This window comes from Pongo abelii, chromosome 16, assembly GCF_028885655.2.
Source record: "Pongo abelii isolate AG06213 chromosome 16, NHGRI_mPonAbe1-v2.0_pri, whole genome shotgun sequence".
Taxonomy (NCBI): Eukaryota; Metazoa; Chordata; class Mammalia; order Primates; family Hominidae; genus Pongo; species Pongo abelii.
Window position 1 is genome coordinate 48015417 of NC_072001.2, and position 10384 is coordinate 48025800.

Sequence of the window (10384 nt, forward strand, 5' to 3'; positions counted from 1 at the left end):
CGCCCATGCTGCTATAAAAGGGGTCCCGCGCGACTTCAAAACTCAGCGCGACCCCGCAGAACCAGGAAAGTAACGGCTACAGACAGTGAGAAATAGTTTCGCTCGCCGGCTAGAACAACTCTGTCGGTACCAACCCCAGAGCATTGAGAGCAGCCCACCTCCACGCTTGAGTCCTGAGAGGTGAAGGACTCAGACTTCACCAGCCCACTCGGTCCCGGCCTTGCACGCAAAGAGACGCCAAGGACGCGCTCTCCCGCGTCCAGGCAGCCCCAGCTTGCTGGCTTGCCTGCCCGCCTGCGTGCAGCTCTCGGCCGGCGTGCAGCATGACCCTGTGGAACGGCGTACTGCCTTTTTACCCCCAGCCCCGGCATGCCGCAGGCTTCAGCGTTCCACTGCTCATCGTTATTCTAGTGTTTTTGGCTTTAGCAGCAAGCTTCCTGCTCATCTTGCCGGGGATCCGTGGCCACTCGGTAAGGGTGTCCTAATAGTGCAGGTAGAGTGGGGGAAGCCTCATGGGCAGATTGTCTCCTGAGGGACCCAGAACAGGTAAGACTGTACAAGAGCCTCCATGAATAGTTGAACTGAGGCTCTGGTGGAGCGAAGTCAGGAGTCTGGTGCAGCAAGCACCCCTTTCCAAGGACAGGGAGAGCTCCCCATCCAGGATATCCTGGAGAAGGACCCCAGCTGGGTCCTTCGGAAGGCTGCTGCGGAGAATGGGTGCCCAGTCCAGTAATCCTGAGGCAGAGTCTAGGCTTCATGTGCTGGAGGGCCTCCCACCTCTCCCAGGACTAAAGCTGCACTCTCATCCCATCTGGTGGGTGATGACCTTCAGGCCAAAAGGACAGATGCCAGCAGCTCAGACTGCGGTGTTCCCCTTTGCACTGGGTTGAGATGCATGTGTATGGGTGCCTCATCCTAAGGACTGAGACTCCCACATTGGATTAGAAGTTGGAGCCAACTGGGTGCATTGTCTTAGACTTTCTCCCTCTCCCAGAACCTAGGTTGTGCATTTTTCAGTTCTGGGAGGACCCAGCTTTTCTGCATCTTAATCTGTGTTGGTTTCCCTGGAACTGGTGCACCTAGGTGTATCTGCATTCCCACCCCCTCCACTTGGAGATCAGGCCCTGGGGCCTCCCTCTTCTGAGGGAGGTGACCCCTGCGTGCCTAACACTTCTAGACTCACTGAGCCTCACTAAGCAGTGACTGGACCAGGAGGCAGAACCAGGACCAGGCGCCAGACAGCTAGGGGAGTGAAGGTGGTGGAAGAGTGCCAGGAAGTGGGGGTGGGGGGGAGGTGCTGTTAAGGTAGATGGGAAATGGGGCTAGGGAGGTGAAAGTGCATAGTCACAAAGCATCAGAAATGCCAGCAGCCCAGAGGGACTTGCAGGAAAAGTGTGCCTAACATTAGTCTCAAAGGTCTGGATGTAACTAAAGATCCAAGTGAAGTGGGGTCAAGGGTAGTCTTGGGGACTCTGGTTTGGCAGGGCTCAGGCCTGACCTGGGTGCCTATTCCTGCAGCGCTGGTTTTGGTTGGTGAGAGTTCTTCTCAGTCTGTTCATAGGCGCAGAAATCGTGGGTGAGTGTGTGGTGCAGCCCATGGGGAGAGGACCGGGGTGAGGAAGGAGGTGGGCAGAGGGCACCTGGGACAACAGGGAACTGGGGTTGGTTTTCTGCTCCCTCTTCCCACTCTCCAGCTCCTTCTAGGGCCCACTTTTTGGCCCTTACCATGCAACCACTTTGGACCTCTAAGTCCCCATCTCTCTGCAGTGTCCCACCTCCCATTACCACTCTCTAATTCCATTTTCCCACCCTCATCCCACCCCCACCGTGTGCCTTTCCCTACAGCTGTGCACTTCAGTGCAGAATGGTTCGTGGGTAGAGTGAACACCAACACATCCTACAAAGCCTTCAGCGCAGCGCGCGTTACAGCCCGTGTCGGTCTGCTCGTGGGCCTGGAGGGCATTAATATTACACTCACAGGTGAGGGGGCTGGGACTAAATGAACTCCTGGGGCTGGGAGATCCCGGGTTAGGTGAGTGTGTCAGGGATAGCTGGAGGGCCTCTCACATCCCACAAGCTCAAATAGCTTGTGGTCCTCGTGGATTTGCGTTTTCTCCAACCACCACCGAACCCATTTCTCCCGCCGAGAGCGCCACACCCCCACTTTTCTGTCTGAATCCGCTTAGTTGCGAGGTCTCCGACCGCGCGCAGTCCCATGAGCCCGCCTCACCCCGCAGGGACCCCAGTGCATCAGCTGAACGAGACCATTGACTACAACGAGCAGTTCACCTGGCGTCTGAAAGAGAATTACGCCGCGGAGTACGCGAACGCACTGGAGAAGGGGCTGCCGGACCCAGTGCTCTACCTGGCGGAGAAGTTCACACCGAGTAGCCCTTGCGGCCTGTACCACCAGTACCACCTGGCGGGACACTACGCCTCGGCCACGCTGTGGTAAGCGCTGGAGGGAAGGCTGTGTGCACGTGTGTGTGTGCCGCGAGCTGGGCCGTATGAGCGGGAGGATGCAGGCCTCGGAGGCGCTGAGCAGCTGCAGCCAGACCCGACGCGCTCGGGGTGGGCATGACAGCCTCGCGGGTTAGAAGATCCACGAGGTCTGCACAGACCATCGCAATCCGGAGAGACTCCAGCCACCGCCTGGACCTCGGGAGCCCGCTTCTCCCCCGGGGAATTCCCCTGCTCCGCCGCCATCCCAGCCCCTGGCTTTGGTGCTGGGGTAGGGACAAAGAGGAGCCAGGCTGTGGGAACCCCAGTGGGCTGGGAGAAGCCCGCTCACGGCCGGTTCCCCCACTCCCCGGCAGGGTGGCGTTCTGCTTCTGGCTCCTCTCCAACGTGCTGCTCTCCACGCCGGCCCCGCTCTACGGAGGCCTGGCACTGCTGACCACCGGAGCCTTCGCGCTCTTCGGGGTCTTCGCCTTGGCCTCCATCTCCAGCGTGCCGCTCTGCCCGCTCCGCCTAGGCTCCTCCGCGCTCACCACTCAGTACGGCGCCGCCTTCTGGGTCACGCTGGCAACCGGTGAGGACCGAGGGAATGGGCCCCGGGGGCTAAGGGTGGGGACAGGATTCACACCGGGTGTGCACTTTCCAGTTTACAGAATGAATTCACATCTATTATCTTATTTGCCCCTCTCAATAGTTCGCAGAAACGGCACTGTTATGACCATTTTGCAGATGAAAAGTGGGGGGCTTAGAAGGGTTTGGTGTCTTGCCGTGTTTCATGTAATCCAGATTAGAGGTGTGTGGGGGGCCGGGGGAGGTAACACAAGGGGTAGGCTCCAAAAGATGGAAGAAGGCCCGGGCATCACGCCTGTAATCCCAGCACTTTGGGAGGTCAAGGCAGGAAGGTCGTTTGAGGCCAGGAGTTCGAGACCAGCCTGGGCAACATAGCCCTGACTCCACATGCCCTCCTTTCTTTCGATGGCCACCGCCACAGGCATCCTGTGCCTCTTCCTCGGAGGTGCCGTGGTGAGTCTCCACTATGTTCGGCCCAGCGCTCTTCGCACCCTTCTGGACCAAAGCGCCAAGGACTGCAGCCAGGAGAGAGGGGGCTCGCCTCTTATCTTCGGCGACCCACTGCACAAGCAGGCCGCGCTCCCGGACTTAAAATGTATCACCACTAACCTGTGAGGGGGACCCAATCTGGACTCCTTCCCCGCCTTAGGACATCGCAGGCCGGGAAGCAGTGCCCGCCAGGCCTGGGCCAGGAGAGCTCCGGGAAAGGCACTGAGCGCTGCTGGCGCGAGGCCTCGGACATCCGCAGGCACCAGGGAAAGTCTCCTGGGGCAAGCTGTAAATAAACTTTTTTTCTTTTGTTTTTTAAAAACTGTTTTTCCTATTAATTTTCATGGCTTCTCCGCGCCGGGGACGCACGCCCTCAGGAGCTTCGCTGGGCTGGAGACAGCCTAGTACACTCTCCGCTGTGCTGTGAAACCTGATTCTCTGCGTCGACTCCAGGGTAATAGGGGCGCCCTCTAGTGAGGCCGGAGGGACCCTACCAGAGCTAGCATCTTTCTGAGCCACCCCAGGTGGACGTTAGATGGCAGTGATGAGGCAGGTCACCCACTCCCCGTCCTGGACGCCACTCAGCTAGCTCAGCTGAGTGGGGTGGGAAGGAATAGCGTTTTGGAGTTGATTCCCTAACTTCCCACCTGGCTTCTTGTGAGGTGGTGTCTGAGGGCCAAGGTAGGTGTCAGCAAGGCATAGAAAGATAAATCCCGAGATTCTTGGCAAGTCCTGCAATCTTATTTAGCAAATTTGGGAACTGAGGCTCAAAGAGAATGTGGCATAGTTGGTTAATGTTAGACCTAGGATGAGAAGTTTGGTTTCCCCTCCTTTCCAGTGCTGTCTTTCATTGTACCAAAAGGCCACACAAGCTGGGGAAGTAAAGGAAGAACAAAAGGAACCCAGGAAAAAGGAAAACAAGAGGTGCCAAGGGATGAGAGGAAACCATAGGAGAATCATATGTAACCCCTGTCCTGCCGGTTTATGGGGGTGAAGGTAGGTTTCAGTGAATGGCATCTTGAAGAGGCAAGGCAGCACAGAAAGGCTGGGTTGCTGTGCAGAGACGAGATAGCCCCTGCTTGGCCTTATCATGGCAACAGGCTTTATGGACAGGCCCAGCATCTCTTCAGCCCCTTAGGGCTTTTTGTTTTGCTTTGTTTTTTAACATCAGTATGTAGAGCCTCCTTTTCCTACTCATGTGTAAATTGGTGCTGGGGGTCTGGTACCAGCCAGTTCTGGTGGTTTTATGGGGCTCCAATGAGGTTTGGAGCCAGACTGGAAGTCCAGGTGGCCTCCACGGGGAGGAATGTTATAGAGCACAGTCAGGATCTTCAGGGTGTGCCTCCTTACAGTATGCCTTGGTGGAGGAAGCCTCTGACAAGGGAATGTCCTGCGACTCAGGACTGTCAGCCATGGACCGGTAGCGGGGACTCAGGAGTCCACCTTCCTCAGGACTCCACTCCAGCATGGGGTCTTCATCCACACTCTGGTTGAAGAAAGCCTTCAGCCTGTGAGGCTGCATCCTGTGGGCCACCGCCATAGCCAGGCCCAGCAGCACGCACAGCAGTCCTGGAGACGAGGGCAACAATTGTCCCACCTTAGTGCTAGTAACACCTGCCGAGGATATCTTCCCCTGCGAGTGTCAGAACAACTCTAAGGGAAGCCTAGAGCCCCTGCTTCAGGGCAACTTGGGCTCAGAGAGGTGACTGGCTGAGGGGCATGTGGCTGGTGTGGCTCTGTTGTCCTGAGTTTCCAGACTCCAAGCCCAGTGCTCCTTCTGTTATATCCCGGGAGAGAGAGAGAGAGGGAAAGGGGGAGAGGGAGAACTCTGAAAATAGGGAGAGAAAAGAAAAAAACCCTGGGGAAGGGCAGGGCACAGAGGAGGAGGCATGAGGAGGCACATGAGGGAGTAGACAGTGGGACAGGAGAGGAGAATAAGACTGCAGGACAATTTAGGGATGTGTAAGGCAGGACAGGGAAGGGTTTAAGAATGGGGACCCAGAGAAGGGTATTTGGAGGAAGCAAGAGGGGACAGGGGGTTGGAAGATTTTAGAAGCAGCTGGGTGAAGAGAGTTAGGGGATGACAGAGAAGATACAAGGGAGTGGGCATCTCTGAGGAGGGAGGGGAAGTGGCACTGGGGAGAGAAAATCAGGAGATAAGAGATACAAGAGGGTGGGGCTTTAAAGAGGGCAAAGCCATCCTGGCCCCCAGGAACAGACCCTCAACTCTACCGACATGACGCCCCCAGGCCCTCACTCCCTGGCCTTGAGCCTTCTAGTGCTTGTCTTTAGGGCTGGGTCTTACCTGTGGTCAATGTGATCCAGAAAGCAGGTCCATGGTGAGTATGCAGCACAGAAGCACCCAGGTGCAGGGGACAGGGTGAGGTGAGTGATGTGGCCATGGAGAAGAAGAGCAGAGCCAACAGCTGGAAGATGCCTGTGGCCAATAGCATGTAGCCACCATATACCAGCACAGGCATGGAGAGCATCACATTGGCCAGCAGCCAGCAGAGGAATGCCACCCTGGAGAGCCAGGACCCAGTGAGGACTGGCCCGGGTACTTCTACCTGCTGGTGAATTTGGACGGGCCCAGGCGGAGGTTCAGGGATGCAAGAGTGACCCAAAGATATGAGGTAGGGATTCCCTCCCATGGACTTCCCAAGCCAGCACCATGGGGACTGGTGCCAGGCCGCCCCACCTGAGATACCCACGTGAGTGGAGGAGAGATGGGTAGAAACCGTGTTCCTGAATCTAGGCTACCAGGGCCTCCACCCCGTCCCCTTCCCATCCTCACCATAGCATGGCTGAGGCGTAGTGTCCCGCCAGGCGGTACTGGCGGTATAGGCCACATGGGCTTCTTGGAGTGAACTTCTCAGCTAAGTACAGCACAGGGTCTGGCAGCCCCTTCTCCAGAGCCTTTGCATACTCCTCAGCATAGTTCTCGCCCAGGCGCCAGGTGAACTCCTCGTTGTAATTGATGGTCTCATTCAGCTGCTGCATGGGGGTCCCTGAGGCACAAGGCAGCTGTGCTCAGCAGGAACCCAAGGGCCAGAGTGGGGCCTAGGTAGGGACTCACCCACACTGGGCAGAGGGACAGGAAGTGGTCTCAACTGAGAGAAGGCAGCTTCCAAGGCCCTGAACTTCCCTTCCTATCATGCCTCTGACCTCCCACCTCACACATCCTCCCAGCCCCAGTGCCAGGCATCCTATAGCCCTTTGGACCACACCAAACATAGATCCCAAAGATGGCAGAGCCTTCCCCCCACCACAGGTAAGAGCCCTCCCTCACCTGTGAGTGTGATGTTGACTCCACCCAGCCCGACCTGCAGCCCAATATCAGCGCTGATCCACTCAGAACTGAAGGCCTTGTATGATGTGTTGGTGCTGACCTGGCCCACAGACCACTCAGAACTGAAATTCACAGCTGTGGTTGGGGAGTTGGACATATGGGAACTCAGAGATGTCTGGGCATTACTAGGTTAGAGTCAGAAGGAGAACTACAAGGGGTCCATGTCTGTTTTGGTCATAATTGGATACCCGTTCACTAGCCAGGGTCTGGCTCATGTAATTTTGCCAACCACATGTGTGGGATTTCCCTTGGCCACATTCTGTTTACCTCCCTCCGTTTCTCCCTGCTTTAGGGAGAGTCACTCAGGGAGCTGGGAAGGAAGCATGAACCTAAACCATGCCAGGCAAGGCAAACGCAGATAGCTTCAACAAAGACTTTCTTTGAGACAGAGTCTTGCTCTGTCTCCCAGGCTGGAGTGTAATGGCATGATCTTGGCTCACTGTAACCTCCGCCTCCCGGGTTCAAGCAATTCTCCTGCCTCAGCCTCCTGAGTAGCTGGGATTACAGGTGTCTGCCATCATACCCAGCTAATTTTTGTATTTTTAGTAGAGACTAGGTTTCCCCATGTTGGTCAGGCTGATCTCGAACTCCTGACCTCAGGTGATCTACCCGCCTCAGCCTCCCAAAGTGCTGGGATTCCAGGCATGAGCCACCGTGCTTGGCCTCATGGAGACTTTCATCTCTCCTATTTGCCTCATCACCAAACCAAAGCAAACAGCCCTTTCCCATTTCCTCCCTTCCTCTCTGGGGCCCTCTCCCCACAGACATTCATTTTGACCTCCTTTCCCCTGAATAAAAGTTTTAGGAAGGTTGAGGAGATGCATCCAGCTTGTTTTCCAGGGTGACGCCTCTCCAGGCAAGGGTAAGAGTGGGGAGATAAGGCCTTGGTGAGAGAGGCATATGGGCAGGGTCTGGAAGCCACTCTGAAGCAAGGGCCCACCTCTGTGGGGGAACAAGGAGAGGAGAGGCACACTGCTGAGGGAATTGAGGGGATGGAGGCAGCCGCCCAAGTCAGCTGCACGTCGCACTCACCCAGGATTGCAGCCCCGATGAATAAGCTGGTCACCACCCGAAGCAGCCAGAACAGCCTCTGAGTCGCAAGGTGGGTGGGTTAAGTAAAGAGTGCCTTCCTTCCACATCTACCCTTCCTGTTTCCAGACTTGGGGAGGGGCGGGAATTCTAAAGCTGAGATCACTTGGTCAATTGAAATCAGAGTGTCTGGCACATAATAAGTGCTTATGTATTTATGTATGTATGTATTTATTTATTAGAGACAGGATCTCACTCTCTTGCCTAGGCTGAAGGGCAGTGATGCAATCTCATATCACTGCAGCCACTCAAGTGATCCTCCCACCTCAGCCTCCCAAGTAGCTGGAACTACAGATGCACACCACGATGCCCAGCTAATTTTTTTTTTAAGAGATGAGGTCTATACTATAAACCCAGGCTGGCCTCAAACTCCTGGGCCCGAGCAGTCCTCCCACCTCAGCCTCCCAAAGTGCTGGGATTACAGGCATGAGCCACCATGCCCCACCAGCGCTCAATAGTGAACTGCTGAATCAATGAATGGGGGGCTTTCTGCTTGGGGTCATGGTGATCTTTTCTCCACACTGGGGTCTCCTTCCTTAGTCTGGTTGTAGTCAGAGACTCTGGACCCCTCAGCCTGAGGCTGAGGTCTCTCTGGGCTGGGATCTCCAGGACTGGGTTTCTCACCGTCTTTCCCCGAATGCCAGGCAGGATGACGATGAACGTGGCCAGTGCAGTCAGAAAGATCATGATGATGGTGGCCGAAGTGGTGTCCATCGGGAAGGTTGGCTTGGGGCCAGCATAGAAGGGAAATGTGTGTCCCAAAGCAGCCATCTTGGTGAGGTTGTGCAGGGGGGGCAATGCTGTACAACAACAATAGACATTTATTGCATGCCCTCAATGTACCTGGCACTGTTTTTAGTGCTGGAGATACAGCACAGAATGAGCCAGACTAGGTTCCTCTTCTCTGGAGCTCACATTTTGTGCATCATCAGACTCTGCTATTACCACCGTTCCACTGCCCCTCAGCCATCCATCTCCCCATCTTTTAGGTGACAGAATGAGGGTCTTTGCCATCAGTCTCTGTTGCCCCATTCTCCTCTCTTAACCTCCAGGTTCCATAAGTCAGTGCTACCACCACCCTTGGGGCTTCTCTGTTTCTTCTGGGACTGTCTCAAGAAATAAAATTCTCTTCTCTCTCCTTCAGGCCCCTAGCACAGATAGATCACAGGACATAAAAGGAGCTATATTTATTATCAGGTGAAGGCATAAGATGAAAGGTGGTACAGATTACAAAAAGATTGGCTTTCTTCCTCAGTCCCCAAAGGAACAAAGGCCAGGCAGCTCTCTGCTAAGTATATAATCTAGCCACATCATCAGAGGACTGAATTCCAGACCTGGCACTGCCCACACAGGTCTGTCCAGCTTTCTCAAGCACCCTGGCTCTTGTTCTGGCAACTGCAGAAGAGTTGAGCTTCACTGAGTTCACCTAAATAAGCACTGAAGGGGCACCTGCCCTCTATCAGGCAGTGCTGGGGCCAGATGTCCTTCTATTCCACACATTATCAACATTGGCCCTTCTCTTTGATTCAAATTCCCAGGCCAAGTTTCAGCTCAAACCCTAGCTGTGGTCTTCTCTGCCCATCCCCTGATCTGAGAACTTGTTTGACTCTTATTTGTTCTTTTGCAGACAGGATATTGGGAAAATGGTACCTGAACTTAATGTGTTTAGTTAAATCTCAGACAGAATGGATTGCATGACACACTACTATTTTAGCACAAATAAAGGGGAAAAAAAGGTCTTGCCAATTAAACCATGGCCACCATTGCTGGTGAGATGTACCTAATTTCAGAGATGTCAAAATGTGAAAAAAAAAAAATGCATCTTAAAGTCAATGATCCCAGTTTTCCTCATTTCCTGCAGTGTGATCTGTACTGGGGTTTCAGTTTGCCAGAAGGCTCCATAATTTAGTCTGACCACACATTGTCTTATTAAGCGTTATAATGAAAGAATGAGCTTGGGAGTCAAGTAGCTCCAAAGGGTTTGAATTCTGCCTCTGCCTCTTGCAAGTTACTTGACCTCTACAGACACCCAGTTTTATTAAAAATTTGAGATAGTAATGTCTATCTTGTAAGCATCATTGTGAGCATGAAATGAGATTGTGTATATAAAGTGCTAAGAATAGTACCGGAAACAAATAAGCTATCGAGTTGGGAAAGAGGGGGCATTTCGTTACTCCATTCATCTCTTTCTCCAATCTTTTTTTTTTTATTTTAAGTAAATAAAAAATGGAATACATTTAAATTTTTTATTAAGTTCTTACGTTCCATTATTTTGTTTGTTTGTTTGTTTGAGACAGAGTCTTGCTCTGTCACCCAGGCTGGAGTGCAGTGGCACGACCTTGGTTCACTGCAACCTCCGCCTCCCAGAATCAAGCAATTCTCATGCCTCAGCCACCCGAGTAGCTGGGATTACAGGCGCGTGCCATCACA

At 54.0% G+C, this 10384-nt stretch overlaps 2 protein-coding genes across 2 annotated transcripts; one reads left to right on the plus strand and one right to left on the minus strand.

Moving 5' to 3' along the window:
• The first annotated feature begins 44 nt into the window (after positions 1–44).
• DUOXA2 (dual oxidase maturation factor 2) lies at positions 45–4152 on the plus strand. Its single transcript, XM_002825400.2, has 6 exons — positions 45–470; positions 1519–1576; positions 1846–1980; positions 2238–2451; positions 2817–3031; positions 3449–4152. The coding sequence occupies exons 1-6, from the start codon at positions 324–326 to the stop codon at positions 3640–3642; spliced, it is 963 nt and encodes a 320-aa protein (XP_002825446.1). The 5' UTR covers positions 45–323; the 3' UTR covers positions 3643–4152.
• Positions 4022–8754, minus strand: DUOXA1 (dual oxidase maturation factor 1). The gene is made up of 6 exons (XM_009249796.3): positions 8579–8754; positions 7898–7955; positions 6806–6940; positions 6311–6524; positions 5822–6039; positions 4022–5085 (listed from the first exon to the last, which is right to left on the minus strand). The coding sequence occupies exons 1-6, from the start codon at positions 8723–8725 to the stop codon at positions 4826–4828; spliced, it is 1032 nt and encodes a 343-aa protein (XP_009248071.2). The 5' UTR covers positions 8726–8754; the 3' UTR covers positions 4022–4825.
• Positions 8755–10384: the final 1630 nt, after the last annotated feature.

Excerpts from the sequence above, each read along its gene's own strand:
- DUOXA2 (XM_002825400.2), top strand. The coding sequence starts at position 324 with ATGACCCTGTGGAACGGCGTACTGCCTTTTTACCCCCAGCCCCGGCAT. Across the intron at positions 2,452-2,816 it reads TACGCCTCGGCCACGCTGTG|GGTGGCGTTCTGCTTCTGGC; the intron begins GTAAGCGCTGGA and ends ACTCCCCGGCAG. Across the intron at positions 3,032-3,448 it reads CTGGGTCACGCTGGCAACCG|GCATCCTGTGCCTCTTCCTC; the intron begins GTGAGGACCGAG and ends CCACCGCCACAG.
- DUOXA1 (XM_009249796.3), bottom strand. The coding sequence starts at position 8,725 with ATGGCTGCTTTGGGACACACATTTCCCTTCTATGCTGGCCCCAAGCCA. Across the intron at positions 6,525-6,805 it reads AGTCAACATCACACTCACAG|GGACCCCCATGCAGCAGCTG; the intron begins GTGAGGGAGGGC and ends CTTGTGCCTCAG. Across the intron at positions 6,040-6,310 it reads TACGCCTCAGCCATGCTATG|GGTGGCATTCCTCTGCTGGC; the intron begins GTGAGGATGGGA and ends CTGGCTCTCCAG.